This window comes from Scyliorhinus torazame, chromosome 6 (assembly GCF_047496885.1).
Source record: "Scyliorhinus torazame isolate Kashiwa2021f chromosome 6, sScyTor2.1, whole genome shotgun sequence".
Classification (NCBI taxonomy): Eukaryota; Metazoa; Chordata; class Chondrichthyes; order Carcharhiniformes; family Scyliorhinidae; genus Scyliorhinus; species Scyliorhinus torazame.
The window spans coordinates 287964915-287982315 of record NC_092712.1 but is presented as its reverse complement, the minus strand read 5'-3'; the positions used below and the strand labels follow the sequence as shown (position 1 = coordinate 287982315).

The window sequence follows — 17401 nt, the reverse complement described above, 5'->3', positions numbered from 1 at the left end:
CTGTGATTGACTGTTTCCAGGTTCAGGCATAACTGTCTGATGGATGATTTATTTATTGTTCCCTTCACGTTTGAATGCATCTCAAGTACAGTTCTTTGATGCGAACCACAATGTTTACAAACACGCTTGCAATGATTGTCTGCTCCTCACCACATCAAAGGAGCTAAATAGTTTAATTTCCTCATTTCTCACCTCCAGGTTTCATTTGCCCGTTTCACTGTCTAACTGGTCCCCTTAACTCTCCACCGGAGGCTGTGTCTGGTGCCGGCAAGATCCTGAACTTGAACTAATGCTCGGCTCCGTATTACTTCACTTCTTTGGGACTCTGTGTAGTCCCAGAAATGGCCACCGGTTCTGGTGGTGCTGCAGGATAAGAGCACTCATTGCTGACTATTTGATTGCATGGCAGCTCCCGGAGGCAGGATATCCACTTGGATGGGGGCAGAAGTTCTGGCTGAGCCAATTAAAGGCCCTATTGTATCTAAATGGCTGACGGGTGAGCTGGCCATTTGAAGCACACTTGCCTCTGACTTTTACATTGGTGTGCAGAAGGAGCATACTTGTAGAGTAAAGTTCTGCCACCCATATTTTCTCTCCCTCCCCCGCACCCCCAATTTTCTACCTGCAACTTCCCCAATCCCCTCACTCTCTCTATCTCTCTCTCTCGTATGCCTCTCCAAATTGCTCTCCCCAAATCTCTTCCCCAATTTTTTTCTTTTCTTTCAGTTCTCCTCACCTTCCAGCATTGTCATTCACTTTTCCTTCATACTTTCATCTCCATCTTTCCACTCCCAATCCCTGTGCTGGTCCCTGCCCACTTCCTTAGTTCTCAAGTTCCTTCGGTGATATCACCTGGGTATGAGGGAAACAACCTCACACAAAGGGAAACCTCTGAAGGGAGTGAAGCATCAGTTTGCTCACAACCATTCAGTTATTTCACCCTGCCTACTTCAAGCCCAGCTGCTTGGTGGAATTGTGAAAAGTAGGAATAAATGCGCATGGGGAACAAAGAGGATAAACTGTCAAGTTCATTGGAACTGACAAATCAACCACCAAAACCGTTAGACGTCATCTGTTGGAGGAACCTGTTAAGTTATTAAGGTTTTCAAAATTATTCCTTTCAATGTGGCTGCTTGCGTGAAGTATGTCAGGCTTCTGGCATTAAAAGGAACTCAACAATTATCACAATCTTGAGGAGACTACACAGTTGTTCCTAATCTTCTACGTCTGCCCTGATGGTAAATTTGCTACCAATCAACGCATACTGGAAAATTGGAACAGCAAAGCATCCATGATATTCCCAAATCCACTCACTGCCAGTGGGCAAGGCTCCCAATTCTAGCACTGGCTTCAAAGTTTTCTCCAACCATGGAATCAATCTGCTAGTTTAAAAAGTAATATTCAAAATTTTTCAACTCACCATTTGGACTGTGTGCTTCAAATGAAATCCATTTTTCCAGGTCCTTTAGGGTATCAAAGTTGTCTAGATGAAATGTGTTTTCATGGGATCCTGAAATCGTCACAAGCTCAGCATGATTAGCAGAGCCAATACCGATGGCAAAAACATTAAGCCCTCTATCTCTGATGGCTCTGGCAGCTTCAGACACATGATCGCCTGACTCTCCATCTGTAATCAGTATGAGGTATTGTCGTATTCCAGGCCGGCCCCCTTTTGAGCTATCAAAGTAGTCGATTGTAAAGTTCAGTGCTTGGCCGGTATTTGTACCCCCATGTAACTGCTGAATCTGATGAACAGCTTTCAGTAATACTGCTTTGTCATCATATTGATCAAGCTGAAATTCCAAACGTGGCTTAGTGCTGAACTGTATGATGCCAATTTGGACTCTGGTTTTACCAAACTCATTTTTGTTGATAAAGCTTATTATAGCTTCTTTTACTTGTTCAAAGTTTTGAGAGTGTATACTACTTGATCCATCGATTAGGAAAATGATGTCCGCCACTTCTGGATTACTGCCCGCTGCAGGGAAATAAAACAAAAAAGATTTGTTTGCAATTTCATCATTTGTGCCAGGAAGGAGAGGGAGTTTTAAGCAATCTATGTTTGTATTGTTGGATATTAGAAGTAAAGGTAGTGTTTCTCCGGCTGCGTTCACCTGGCGACAGGAAAATGAGGAACGAGGTCATTGGAGAACGCATCTCCATTCTACGTGGCACACCGTTGCCGTTCATGCGGCGGGCGGGCAGCAGAATCCGGCCCAAAGGTACAGATTTAAGTGAGTATAATTAAATGTTTTTTTGAAATAAAGTTTAACACTTCAGTTTAATTTGCACTAAGCAATGGTGCTTGCATGTTTGGGAGGTTTGGTTTCATTTCAAACTTTGTCTGTATTGTTATTAGAGAGTTTACATTGTTAAAAATCAAACAGGAGCACTGGAATTTGGTTCACAACCAGGGGCCACTTTAAGTTAGAAAGACTTTTTGCATTTAGTTAAGGCTGGACCCTACGGCTGCTGGAGGTAGGTAGCTGGAGGAGAAACAGCTCTGCCAACTGTGCCAGAAGCAGAGAAGCAGAACAATGAAGTCAAGGGAAGGAAGCAAGTCCCAGAAACTAATGAACAGATAGTTCGAGAAACCTAGGAATTACAAGAGATGTTCCAGGTAAACTGAACTCAAAAGAACAAAGGAACGGGCAATTGAAAGAAGGTACTGTTCATTGAAGTTAAAGCAAGGGAAAGAGAAAGAGAGAGAGTCTCCAGTTAAAGACAGCTGAAAAGTACTGACCTGATGGAGTTGGCTAGCGACAAGCCAGTTATCTGAAGTAATCGTAAGGTTGGTGATATCTTAATGCCTGTGAAGCAATAGTGATCTGTTGTTCTGGCTGTGTCCTTAGAGATCGTATGGAAGATTGAAAGCACATGGCAATTCAAAATAGAAAATCCTTCGAAGGAGATTCTACAATCCTCAAAATTACTTCTTGCTGGAAGAAAGAGCTGAGGGAAAACGTTGTTTGGACGAAGATTCTAAGGCATGTCTTTTCAAGAGTTAAATTTGTGAAACACTAGCCTGTGATTGACTGTTTCCAGGTTCAGGCATAACTGTGTCATGGATTATTTATTTATTTTTCCCTTCACGTTTGAATGCATCTCAAGTACAGTTCTTTGATGCGAACCACAATGTTTGCAAACACGCTTGCAATGATTGTCTGTTCCTCACCACATTAAAGGAGCTAAATTGCTTCATTTCCTCATTTCTCACTTCCAGGTTTCGTTTGCCCGTTTCCCTGTCTACCTGGTCCCCTAAGCTCTGCACCGGAGGCTGTGTCTGGTCCCGGCAAGATGCCGAACTTGAACTAATGCCCGGCTCCGTACTACTCCACTTCTTAGGGACTCAGTATAGTCCCAGAAATAGCCACCGGTTCTGGTGGTGCTGCAGGATAAGAGCACTCACTGCTGACTATTTGATTGCATGGCAGCTCCCGGAGGCAGGATATCCTCTTGGATGGGGGCAGAAGTTCTGGATGAGCAAATTAAAGGCCCTATTGTAGTTAAATGGCTGAAGAGTGAGCTGGCCATTTGAAGCAGACTTGCCTCTGACTTTTATATTGGTGTGCGGAAGGACCATACTCGTAGATTAACGTTCTGCCAGCCATATTTTCTCTCCCTTCCCCGCACCCACAATTTTCTTCCTGTAACTTCCCCAATCCCCTCACTCTCTCTATCTCTCTCTCTCATCTGGCTCTCCGAATTACTCTCCTCAAATCTCTTGCCCAATTTTTTTTTTTTCTTTCAGTTCTCCTCACCTTCCAGGATTGTCATTCTCTTTTCCTTCATATTTTCCTCTCCATCTTTCAATTCCCAATTCCTGTGCTGTTCCCTGCCCACTTCCTTAGTTCTCAAGTTCTTTCGGTAATATCATCTGGGGTGAGGGAAACAACCTCACGCAAAGAGAAACCTCTGAAGAGAGTGAAGCATCAGTTTGCTCTCAACCATTCAGTTATTTCACCCTGCCTACTTCAAGCCCAGCTGCTTGGTGGAATTGTTAAAAGTAGGAATAAATGTGCATGGGGAAAAAAGAGGATAAACTGTCAAGTTCATTGGAACTGACAAATCAACCACCAAAACCGTTAGACGTCATCTGTTGGAGGAGCCTGTTAAGTTATTAAGGCTTTCAAAATTATTCCTTTCAATGTGGCTGCTTGGCTGAAGTATGCCAGGCTTCTGGCATTAAAAGGAACTCAACAATTATCACCATCTTGAGGAGACAACACAGTTGTTCCTAATCTTCTACGTCTTCCCTGATGGTAAATTTGCGACCAATCAACGCATACTGGAACAATGAACAGCAAAGCATCCATGATAATCCCAAATCCATTGCCAGTGGGCAAGGCTCCAATTCTAGCACTGGCTTCAAAGTTTTCTCCAACCATGGAATCAATCTGCTAGTTTAAAAAGTAATATTCAAACTTATTCAACTCACCATTTGGACTGTGTGCTTCAAATGAAATCCATTGTTCCAGGTTTAGGGTATCAAAGTTGTCTAGATGAAATGCTTTTTCATGGGATCCTGAAATCGTCACAAGCTCAGCATGATTAGCAGAGCCAATACCGATGGCAAAAACATTAAGCCCTCTATCTCTGATGGCTCTGGCAGCTTCAGACACATGATCGCCTGACTCTCCATCTGTAATCAGTATGAGGTATTGTTGTATTCCAGGCCGGCCTCCTTTTGAGCTATCAAAGTAGTCGATTGTAAAGTTCAGTGCTTGGCCGGTATTTGTACCCCCATGTAACTGCTGAATCTGATGAACAGCTTTCAGTAATACTGCTTTGTCATCATATTGATCAAGTTGGAATTCCAAACGTGGCTTAGTGCTGAACTGTATGATGCCAATTTGGACTCTGGTTTTACCAAACTCATTTTTGTTGATGAAGGTTACTATAGCGTCTTTTACTTGTTCAAAGTTTTGAGAGTGTATACTACTTGATCCATCGATTAGGAAAATGATGTCCGCCACTTCTGGATTACTGCCGGCTGCAGGAAAATAAAGCAAAAAAGATTTGTTTGCAATTACATCATTTGTGCCAGGAAGGAGAGGGAGTTTTAAGCAATCTATGTTTGCATTGTTGGATATTAGAAGTAAAGGTAGTGTTTCTCCGGCTGCGTCCAACTGCCGACAGGAAAATGAGGAACGAGGTTATTGGAGAACCCATCTCCATTCTACATGGCACACCATTGCCGTTCATGCGGCGGGCGGGCAGCAGAATCCGGCACAAAGGTACAGATTTCAGTGAGTATAATTAAATCTTTTTTTGAAATAAAGTTTAACACTTAAGTTTAATTTGCGCGAAGCAATGGTGTTTGCATATTTGGGAGGTTTGGTTTCATTTCAAACTTTTTCTGTTTTGTGATTAGAGAGTTTACCATGTTAAAAACAAAACAGGAGCACTGGAATTTGCTTAGCAACCAGGGGCCACTTTAAGTTTGAAATACTTTTTGCATTTAGTTAAGGCTGGACCTAAGGCAGCTGGAGGTAGGTAGCTGGAGGAGAAACAGCTCTCCCAACTGTGCCAGAAGCAGAACATGAAGGCATGGGAAGGAAGCAAGTCCCAGAAACTAATGAACAAATGGTTCGAGAAACCTTAGAATTACAAGAGATGTTCCAGGAAAATGGAAGTCAAAACCACAAAGGACCTGGAAATTGAAAAAAGGTACTGTTCATTGAAGTTAAAGGAAGGGACAGAGAGAGAGAATCTCCAGTTAAAGACAGCTGAAAAGTACAGACCTAAAGGAGTCGGCTAGCAAGAAGCCAGTTATCTGAAGTAATCCTAAGGTTTGTGATATCTTAATGCCTGTGAAGCAATAGTGATCTATTGTGGTGGCTGTGTCCTTCGAGATCGTGTGAAAGATTGAAAGCACATGGCAATTGAAAACAGAAAATCCACCTAAGGAGATTCTACAATCCTCAAAATTACTTCTTGCTGGAAGAAAGAGCTGAGGGAAAACGTTCTTTCGACGAAGATTCTAAGGCATGTCTTTTCAAGACTTTAATTTGTTAAACACTTGAGTGGAAGTCAGGGTCCATTGAGGCCAGTTGGCTCACAGTGTAAGAAACATCTGGGGGGATTTGAGGAGGAATCTACAGAAGTTTGATTGAGTGTCATCTGCCACTTGGTTTCAGAGTGGGCTGTGAAGAGAAGTCAGGGATCGCAATGAAAAATCAATGATGAAACACTTTCTCTTTCCTAAAATCTCCTCCCTTAGACAAAAGCCTTTCAAACAGCAGCTGTTACAAGTGTCAGAGGATTCCAAGGAAGCCCCCAGCACTTGAAAACCCTCCCATTCTCTGAGATCCATTAATTTTGTAAGCACCTATTTAGCTTCACCGAGCAACCCACACTAGCCAGTGATTGACTGTTTCCAAGTTCAGGCATAACTGTGTGATGGATGATTTATTTATTGTTCCCTTCACGTTTGAATGCATCTCAAGTACAGTTCTTTGATGCGAACCACAATGTTTACAAAAACACTTGCAATGATTGTCTGCTCCTCACCACATCAAAGGAGCTAAATAGTTTCATTTCCTCATTTCTCACCTCCAGGTTTCATTTGCCCCTTTCACTGTCTACCTGGTCCCCTAAGCTCTCCACCGGAGGCTGTGTCTGGTGCCGGCAAGATCCCGAACTTGAACTAATGCCCGGCTCCGTATTACTCCACTTCTTTGGGACTCAGTGTAGTCCCAGAAATGGCCACCGGTTCTGGTGGTGCTGCAGGATAAGAGCACTCATTGCTGACTATTTGATTGCATGGCAGCTCCCGGAGGCAGGATATCCTCTTGGATGGGGGCAGAAGTTCTGGCTGAGCCAATTAAAGGCCCTATTGTATTTAAATGGCTGATGGGTGAGCTGGCCATTTGAAGCACACTTGCCTCTGACTTTTACATTGGTGTGCAGAAGGAGCATACTTGTAGAGTAAAGTTCTGCCACCCATATTTTCTCTCCCTCCCCCGCACCCCAAATTTTCTTCCTGCAACTTCCCCAATCCCCTCACTCTCTCTATCTCTCTCTCTCGTCTGCCTCTCCGAATTACTCGCCCCAAATCTCTTCCCCAATTTTTTTCTTTTCTTTCAGTTATCCTCACCTTCCAGATTAGTCATTCACTTTACCTTCATATTTTCCTCTCCATCTTTCAATTCCCAATCCCTGTGCTGTTCCCTGCCCACTTCCTTAGTTCTCAAAGGGCAGCACGGTAGCATTGTGGATAGCACAATTGCTTCACAGCTCCAGGGTCCCAGGTTCGATTTCGGCTTGGGTCACTGTCTGTGTGGAGTCTGCACATCCTCCCCGTGTGTGCGTGGGTTTTTTCCGGGTGCTCTGGTTTCCTCTCACATCCAAAGATGTGCAGGTTAGCTGGATTGGCCATGATAAATTGACATTAGTGTCCAAAATTCCCCTTAGTGTTGGGTGAGGTTACTGGGTTCTGGGGATAGAATGGAGGTGTTGACCTTGGGTAGGGTGCTCTTTCCAAGAGCCGGTGCAGACTCGATGGGCCGATTGGCCTCCTTCTGCACTGTGAATTCTATGATTCTATGAAAGTTCCTTCGGTGATATCACCTGGGTGTGAGGGAAACAACGTCACACAAAGGGAAACCTCTGAAGAGAGTGAAGCATCAGTTTGCTCACAACTATTCAGTTATTTCACCCTGCCTACTTCAAGCCCAGCTGCTTGGTGGAATTGTTAAAAGTAGGAATAAATGTGCATGGGGAAAAAAGAGGATCAACTGTCAAGTTTATTGGAACTGACAAATCAACCACCAAAACGGTTAAACGTCATCTGTTGGAGAAGCCTGTTAAGTTGTTAAGGTTTTCAAAATTCTTCCTTTCAATGTGGCTGCTTGGCTGAAGTATGCCAGGCTCCTGGCATTAAAAGGAACGCAACAATTATCACAATCTTGAGGAGACAACACAGTTGTTCCTAATCTTCTACGTCTGCACTGATGGTAAATTTGCTACCAATCAACGCATGCTGGAAAGATGAACAGCAAAGCAGCCATGATATTCCCATATCCACTCACTGCCAGTGGGCAAGGCTTCCAATTCTAGCACTGGCTTCAAAGTTTTCTCCAACCATGGAATCAATCTGCTAGTTTAAAAAGAAAAATTCAAACTTTTTAAACTCACCATTTGGACTGCGTGCTTCAAATGAAATCCATTTTTCCAGGTCCTTTAGGGTATCAAAGTTGTCTAGATGAAATGCTTTTTCATGGGATCCTGAAATCGTCACAAGCTCAGCATGATTAGCAGAGCCAATACCGATGGCAAAAACATTAAGACCTCTATCTCTGATGGCTCTGGCAGCTTCAGACACATGATCGCCTGACTCTCCATCTGTAATCAGTATGAGATATTGTTGTATTCCAGGCCGGCCCCCTTTTGAGCTATCAAAGTAGTCGATTGTAAAGTTCAGTGCTTGGCCGGTATTTGTACCCCCATGTAACTGTTGAATCTGATGAACAGCTTTCAGTAATACTGCTTTGTCATCATATTGATCAAGCTGAAATTCCAAACGTGGCTTAGTGCTGAACTGTATGACACCAATTTGGACTCTGGTTTTACCAAACTCATTTTTGTTGATAAAGGTTTCTATAGCTGATTTTACTTTTTCAAAGTCTTGAGAGCGTATACTACTTGATCCATCGATTAGGAAAATGATGTCCGCCACTTCTGGATTACTGCCGGCTGCAGGAAAATAAATCAAAAAAGATTTGTTTGCAATTTCATCATTTGTGCCAGGAAGGAGAGGGAGTTTTAAGCAATCTATGTTTGTATAGTTGGATATTAGAAGTAAAGGTAGTGGTTCACCGGCTCCGTCCACCTGGTGACAGGAAAATGAGGAACGAGGTCATTGGGAACCCATCTCCATTCTATGTGGCACACCATTGGCATTCATGCGGCGGGCGGGCAGCAGAATCCGGCCCAAAGGTACAGATTTAGTGAGTATAATTAAATCTTTTTTTGAAATAAAGTTGAACACTTAAGTTTAATTTGCGCTCAGCAATGGTGTTTGCATGTTTGGGAGGTTTGGTTTCATTTCAAACTTTGACTGTTTTGTGATTAGAGAGTTTACCATGTTAAAAACCAAACAGGAGCACTGGAATTTGCTTAGCAACCAGGGGCCACTTTAAGTTTGAAATTCTTTTTGCATTTAGTTAAGGCTGGACCCAAGGCAGCTGGAGGTAGGTAGCTGGAGGAGAAACAGCTCTCCCAACTGTGCCAGAAGCAGAGAAGCAGAACAATGAAGTCATGGGAAGGAAGCAAGTCCCAGAGACTAACGAACAAATGGTTCGAGAAACCTTGGAATTACAAGAGATGTTCCAGGAAAATGGGAGTCAAAACAACAAAGGACCTGAAAATTGAAAAAAGGTACTGTTCATTGAAGTTAAAGGAAGGGACAGAGAGAGAGAATCTCCAGTTAAAGACAGCTGAAAAGTACAGACCTGATGGAGTCGGCTAGCAAGAAGCCAGTTATCTGAAGTAATCCTAAGGTTGGTGAGATCTTAATGCCTGTGAAGCAACAGTGATCTATTGTGGAGGCTGTGTCCTTAGAGATCGTGTGGAAGATTGAAAGCACATGGCAATTCAAAATAGAAAATCCTTCTAAGGAGATTCTACAATCCTCAAAATTACTTCTTGCTGGAAGAAAGAGCTGAGGGAAAACGTTGTTTGGACGAAGAATCTAAGGCATGTCTTTTCAAGAGTTAAATTTGTGAAACACTTGAGTAGAAGTCAGAGTCCATTGAGGCCAGTTGGCTCACAGTGTAAGAAACATCTGGGGGAAATTGAGGTGGAATCTACAGAAGTTTGATTGGGTGTCATCTGCCACTTGGTTTCAGAGTGGGCTGTGAAGAGAAGTCAGGGATAGCAATGAAAAATCAATGATGAAACACTTTCTCTTTCCTAAAAGCTCCTCCCTTAGACAAAAGCCTTTCAAACAGCAGCTGTTACAAGTGTCAGAGGATTCCAAGAAAGCCCCCAGCACTTCAAAACCGTCACATTCCCTGAGAGCCATTAATTTTGTAAGCACCCATTTAGCTTCACCGAGCAAGACCTCACTAGCCTGTGATTGACTGTTTCCAGGTTCAGGCATAACTGTGTGATGGATTATTTATTTATTGTTCCCTTCACGTTTGAATGCATCTCAAGTACAGTTCTTTGATGCGAACCACAATGTTTACAAACATGCTTGCAATGATTGTCTGCTCCTCACCACATCAAAGGAGCTAAATAGTTTAATTTCCTCATTTCTCACCTCCAGGTTTCATTTGCCCGTTTCACTGTCTAACTGGTCCCCTTAACTCTCCACCGGAGGCTATGTCTGGTGCCGGCAAGATCCTGAACTTGAACTAATGCTCGGCTCCGTATTACTTCACTTCTTTGGGACTCTGTGTAGTCCCAGAAGTGGCCACCGGTTCTGGTGGTGCTGCAGGATAAGAGCACTCATTGCTGACTATTTGATTGCATGGCAGCTCCCGGATTCCACTTGGATGGGGGCAGAAGTTCTGGCTGAGCCAATTAAAGGCCCTATTGTATCTAAATGGCTGACTGGTGAGCTGGCCATTTGAAGCACACTTGCCTCTGACTTTTACATTGGTGTGCAGAAGGAGCATACTTGTAGAGTAAAGTTCTGCCACCCATATTTTCTCTCCCTCCCCCGCACCCCCAATTTTCTTCCTGCAACTTCCCCAATCCCCTCACTCTCTCTATCTCTCTCTCTCGTATGCCTCTCCAAATTGCTCTCCCCAAATCTCTTCCCCAATTTTTTTCTTTTCTTTCAGTTCTCCTCACCTTGCAGCATTGTCATTCACTTTTCCTTCATACTTTCCTCTCCATCTTTCCACTCCCAATCCCTGTGCTGGTCCCTGCCCACTTCCTTAGTTCTCAAGTTCCTTCGGTGATATCACCTGGGTATGAGGGAAACAACCTCACACAAAGGGAAACCTCTGAAGGGAGTGAAGCATCAGTTTGCTCACAACCATTCAGTTATTTCACCCTGCCTACTTCAAGCCCAGCTGCTTGGTGGAATTGTGAAAAGTAGGAATAAATGTGCATGGGGAAAAAAGAGGATAAACTGTCAAGTTCATTGGAACTGACAAATCAACCACCAAAACCGTTAGACGTCATCTGTTGGAGGAACCTGTTAAGTTATTAAGGTTTTCAAAATTATTCCTTTCAATGTGGCTGCTTGGCTGAAGTATGCCAGGCTTCTGGCATTAAAAGGAACTCAACAATTATCACAATCTTGAGGAGACTACACAGTTGTTCCTAATCTTCTACGTCTGCCCTGATGGTAAATTTGCTACCAATCAACGCATACTGGAAAATTGAACAGCAAAGCATCCATGATATTCCCAAATCCACTCACTGCCAGTGGGCAAGGCTCCCAATTCTAGCACTGGCTTCAAAGTTTTCTCCAACCATGGAATCAATCTGCTAGTTTAAAAAGTAATATTCAAAATTTCTCAACTCACCATTTGGACTGTGTGCTTCAAATGAAATCCATTGTTCCAGGTCCTTTAGGGTATCAAAGTTGTCTAGATGAAATGCTTTTTCATGGGATCCTGAAATCGTCACAAGCTCAGCATGATTAGCAGAGCCAATACCGATGGCAAAAACATTAAGCCCTCTATCTCTGATGGCTCTGGCAGCTTCAGACACATGATCGCCTGACTCTCCATCTGTAATCAGTATGAGGTATTGTTGTATTCCAGGCCGGCCCCCTTTTGAGCTATCAAAGTAGTCGATTGTAAAGTTCAGTGCTTGGCCGGTATTTGTACCCCCATGTAACTGCTGAATCTGATGAACAGCTTTCAGTAATACTGCTTTGTCATCATATTGATCAAGCTGAAATTCCAAACGTGGCTTAGTGCTGAACTGTATGATGCCAATTTGGACTCTGGTTTTACCAAACTCATTTTTGTTGATAAAGCTTATTATAGCTTCTTTTACTTGTTCAAAGTTTTGAGAGTGTATACTACTTGATCCATCAATTAGGAAAATGATGTCCGCCACTTCTGGATTACTGCCCGCTGCAGGAAAATAAAACAAAAAAGATTTGTTTGCAATTTCATCATTTGTGCCAGGAAGCAGAGGGACTTTTAAGCAATCTATGTTTGTATTGTTGGATATTAGAAGTAAAAGTAGTGTTTCTCCGGCCGCGTTCACCTGGCGACAGGAAAATGAGGAACGAGGTCATTGGAGAACGCATCTCCATTCTACGTGGCACACCGTTGGCGTTCATGCGGCGGGCGGACAGCAGAATCCGGCCCAAAGGTACAGATTTAAGTGAGTATAATTAAATGTTTTTTTGAAATAAAGTTTAACACTTCAGTTTAATTTGCGCTAAGCAATGGTGCTTGCATGTTTGGGGGGTTTGGTTTCATTTCAAACTTTGTCTGTATTGTTATTAGAGAGTTTACATTGTTAAAAATCAAACAGGAGCACTGGAATTTGGTTCACAACCAGGGGCCACTTTAAGTTAGAAAGACTTTTTGCATTTAGTTAAGGCTGGACCCAAGGCTGCTGGAGGTAGGTAGCTGGAGGAGAAACAGCTCTCCCAACTGTGCCAGAAGCAGAGAAGCAGAACAATGAAGTCATGGGAAGGAAGCAAGTCCCAGAAACTAATGAACAGATAGTTCGAGAAACCTAGGAATTACAAGAGATGTTCCAGGTAAACTGAACTCAAAAGAACAAAGGAACTGGCAATTGAAAAAAGGTACTGTTCATTGAAGTTAAAGCAAGGGAATGAGAGAGAGAGAGAGAGTCTCCAGTTAAAGACAGCTGAAAAGTACAGGCCTGATGGAATTGGCTAGCGACAAGCCAGTTATCTGAAGTGATCCTAAGGTTGGTGATATCTTAATGCCTGTGAAGCAATAGTGATCTATTGTTGTGGCTGTGTCCTTAGAGATCGTGTGGAAGATTGAAAGCACATGGCAATTCAAAATAGAAAATCCTTCTAAGGAGATTCTACAATCCTCAAAATTACTTCTTGCTGGAAGAAAGAGCTGAGGGAAAACGTTGTTTGGACGAAGAATCTAAGGCATGTCTTTTCAAGAGTTAAATTTGTGAAACACTTGAGTAGAAGTCAGAGTCCATTGAGGCCAGTTGGCTCACAGTGTAAGAAACATCTGGGGGAAATTGAGGTGGAATCTACAGAAGTTTGATTGGGTGTCATCTGCCACTTGGTTTCAGAGTGGGCTGTGAAGAGAAGTCAGGGATAGCAATGAAAAATCAATGATGAAACACTTTCTCTTTCCTAAAAGCTCCTCCCTTAGACAAAAGCCTTTCAAACAGCAGCTGTTATAAGTGTCAGAGGATTCCAAGAAAGTCCCAGCACTTGAAAACCCTCACATTCCCTGAGAGCCATTAATTTTGTAAGCACCCTTTTAGTTTAACCGAGCAAGCCTCACTAGCCTGTGATTGACTGTTTCCAGGTTCAGGCATAACTGTGTGATAGATTATTTATTTATTTTTCCTTTCACGTTTGAATGCATCTCAAGAACAGTTCTTTGATGCGAACCACAATGTTTGCAAACACTCTTGCAATGATTGTCTGTTCCTCACCACATCAAAGGAGCTAAATTGCTTCAGTTCCTCATTTCTCACTTCCAGGTTTCATTTGCCCCTTTCCCTGTCTACCTGGTCCCCTAAGCTCTGCACCGGAGGCTGTGTCTGGTCCCGGCAAGATGCCGACATTGAACTAATGCCCGGCTCTGTACTACTCCACTTCTTTGGGACTCAGTGTAGTCCCAGAAATAGCCACTGGTTCTGGTGGTGCTGCAGGATAAGAGCACTCACTGCTGACTATCTGATTGCATGGCAGCTCCCGGAGGAAGGATATCTTCTTGGATGGGGGCAGAAGTTCTGGATGAGCAAATTAAAGGCCCTATTGTAGTTAAATGGCTGAAGAGTGAGCTGGCCATTTGAAGCACACTTGCCTCTGACTTTTATATTGGTGTGCGGAAGGACCATACTCGTAGACTTACGTTCTGCCTGCCATATTTTCTCTCCCTTCCCCGCACCCCCAATTTTCTTCCTGTAACTTCCCCAATCCCCTCACTCTCTCTATCTCTCTCTCTCGTCTGCCTCTCCGAATTACTCGCCCCAAATCTCTTCCCCAATTTTTTTCTTTTCTTTCAGTTATCCTCACCTTCCAGATTCGTCATTCACTTTACCTTCATATTTTCCTCTCCATCTTTCAATTCCCAATCCCTGTGCTGTTCCCTGCCCACTTCCTTAGTTCTCAAAGGGCAGCACGGTAGCATTGTGGATAGCACAATTGCTTCACAGCTCCAGGGTCCCAGGTTCGATTTCGGCTTGGGTCACTGTCTGTGTGGAGTCTGCACATCCTCCCCGTGTGTGCGTAGGTTTTCTCCGGGTGCTCTGGTTTCCTCCCACAGTCCAAAGATGTGCAGGTTAGCTGGATTGGCCATGATAAATTGCCCTTAGTGTCCAAAATTCCCCTTAGTGTTGGGTGAGGTTACTGGGTTCTGGGGATAGAATGGAGGTGTTGACCTTCGGTAGGGTGCTCTTTCCAAGAGCCGGTGCAGACTCGATGGGCCGAATGGCCTCCTTCTGCACTGTGAATTCTATGATTCTATGAAAGTTCCTTCGGTGATATCACCTGGGTGTGAGGGAAACAATGTCACACAAAGGGAAACCTCTGAAGAGAGTGAAGCATCAGTTTGCTCACAACTATTCAGTTAGTTCACCCTGCCTACTTCAAGCCCAGCTGCTTGGTGGAATTGTTAAAAGTAGGAATAAATGTGCATGGGGAAAAAAGAGGATCAACTGTCAAGTTTATTGGAACTGACAAATCAACCACCAAAACGGTTAAACGTCATCTGTTGGAGAAGCCTGTTAAGTTGTTAAGGTTTTCAAAATTCTTACTTTCAATGTGACTGCTTGGCTGAAGTATGCCAGGCTCCTGGCATTAAAAGGAACGCAACAATTATCACAATCTTGAGGAGACAACACAGTTGTTACTAATCTTCTACGTCTGCACTGATGGTAAATTTGCTACCAATCAACGCATACTGGAAAGATGAACAGCAAAGCATCCATGATATTCCCAAATCCATTGCCAGTGGCAAGGCTCCCAATTCTAGCACTGGCTTCAAAGTTTTCTCCAACCATGGAATCAATCTGCTAGTTTAAAAAGAAAAATTCAAACTTTTTCAACTCACCATTTGGATTGCGTGCTTCAAATGAAATCCATTTTTCCAGGTCCTTTAGGGTATCAAAGTTGTCCAGATGAAATGCTTTTTCATGGGATCCTGAAATCGTCACAAGCTCAGCATGATTAGCAGCGCCAATACCGATGGCAAAAACATTAAGCCCTCTATCTCTGATGGCTCTGGCAGCTTCAGACACCTGATCACCTGACTCTCCATCTGTAATCAGTATGAGGTATTGTTGTATTCCAGGCCGGCCCCCTTTTGAGCTATCAAAGTAGTCGATTGTAAAGTTCAGTGCTTGGCCGGTATTTGTACCCCCATGTAACTGTTGAATCTGATGAACAGCTTTCAGTAATACTGCTTTGTCATCATATTGATCAAGCTGAAATTCCAAACGTGGCTTAGTGCTGAACTGTATGACACCAATTTGGACTCTGGTTTTACCAAACTCATTTTTGTTGATAAAGGTTTCTATAGCTGATTTTACTTTTTCAAAGTCTTGAGAGCGTATACTACTTGATCCATCGATTAGGAAAATGATGTCCGCCACTTCTGGATTACTGCCGGCTGCAGGAAAATAAATCAAAAAAGATTTGTTTGCAATTTCATCATTTGTGCCAGGAAGGAGAGGGAGTTTTAAGCAATCTATGTTTGTATAGTTGGATATTAGAAGTAAAGGTAGTGGTTCTCCGGCTGCGTCCACCTGGTGACAGGAAAATGAGGAACGAGGTCATTGGGAACCCATCTCCATTCTACGTGGCACACCATTGGCATTCATGCGGCGGGCGGGCAGCAGAATCCGGCCCAAAGGTACAGATTTAGTGAGTATAATTTAATCTTTTTTTGAAATAAAGTTGAACACTTAAGTTTAATTTGCGCTCAGCAATGGTGTTTGCATGTTTGGGAGGTTTGGTTTCATTTCAAACTTTGACTGTTTTGTGATTAGAGAGTTTACCATGTTAAAAACCAAACAGGAGCACTGGAATTTGCTTAGCAACCAGGGGCCACTTTAAGTTTGAAATTCTTTTTGCATTTAGTTAAGGCTGGACCCAAGGCAGCTGGAGGTAGGTAGCTGGAGGAGAAACAGCTCTCCCAACTGTGCCAGAAGCAGAGAAGCAGAACAATGAAGTCATGGGAAGGAAGCAAGTCCCAGAGACTAACGAACAAATGGTTCGAGAAACCTTGGAATTACAAGAGATGTTCCAGGAAAATGGGAGTCAAAACAACAAAGGACCTGGAAAAGGAAAAAAGGTACTGTTCATTGACGTTAAAGGAAGGGACAGAGAGAGAGAATCTCCAGTTAAAGACAGCTGAAAAGTACAGACATGATGGAGTCGGCTAGCAAGAAGCCAGTTATCTGAAGTAATCCTAAGGTTGGTGAGATCTTAATGCCTGTGAAGCAACAGTGATCTATTGTGGAGGCTGTGTCCTTAGAGATCGTGTGGAAGATTGAAAGCACATGGCAATTCAAAATAGAAAATCCTTCTAAGGAGATTCTACAATCCTCAAAATTAGTTCTTGCTGGAAGAAAGAGCTGAGGGTAAACGTTGTTTGGACGAAGAATCTAAGGCATGTCTTTTCAAGAGTTAAATTTGTGAAACACTTGAGTAGAAGTCAGAGTCCATTGAGGCCAGTTGGCTCACAGTGTAAGAAACATCTGGGGGAAATTGAGGTGGAATCTACAGAAGTTTGATTGGGTGTCATCTGCCACTTGGTTTCAGAGTGGGCTGTGAAGAGAAGTCAGGGATAGCAATGAAAAATCAATGATGAAACACTTTCTCTTTCCTAAAAGCTCCTCCCTTAGACAAAAGCCTTTCAAACAGCAGCTGTTACAAGTGTCAGAGGATTCCAAGAAAGCCCCCAGCACTTCAAAACCGTCACATTCCCTGAGAGCCATTAATTTTGTAAGCACCCATTTAGCTTCACCGAGCAAGACCTCACTAGCCTGTGATTGACTGTTTCCAGGTTCAGGCATAACTGTGTGATGGATTATTTATTTATTGTTCCCTTCACGTTTGAATGCATCTCAAGTACAGTTCTTTGATGCGAACCACAATGTTTACAAACATGCTTGCAATGATTGTCTGCTCCTCACCACATCAAAGGAGCTAAATAGTTTAATTTCCTCATTTCTCACCTCCAGGTTTCATTTGCCCGTTTCACTGTCTAACTGGTCCCCTTAACTCTCCACCGGAGGCTATGTCTGGTGC

At 43.2% G+C, this 17401-nt stretch overlaps 1 protein-coding gene across 1 annotated transcript in view; it reads right to left on the bottom strand.

Moving 5' to 3' along the window:
• The window catches only part of LOC140425873 (collagen alpha-6(VI) chain-like), an 87458-nt gene that overhangs the window by 41024 nt on the left and 29033 nt on the right, over window positions 1-17401 (bottom strand). Inside the window, exons 11-17 of the mRNA XM_072510253.1 lie at window positions 15550-15758; window positions 15052-15162; window positions 14905-14941; window positions 11487-11576; window positions 8140-8697; window positions 4439-4993; window positions 1421-1510 (exon numbers count right to left, since the gene is read on the bottom strand). Coding sequence (XP_072366354.1) covers window positions 1421-1510; window positions 4439-4993; window positions 8140-8697; window positions 11487-11576; window positions 14905-14941; window positions 15052-15162; window positions 15550-15758 — 1650 coding nt within the window. The remainder of the gene's footprint in view (window positions 1-1420; window positions 1511-4438; window positions 4994-8139; window positions 8698-11486; window positions 11577-14904; window positions 14942-15051; window positions 15163-15549; window positions 15759-17401) is intronic.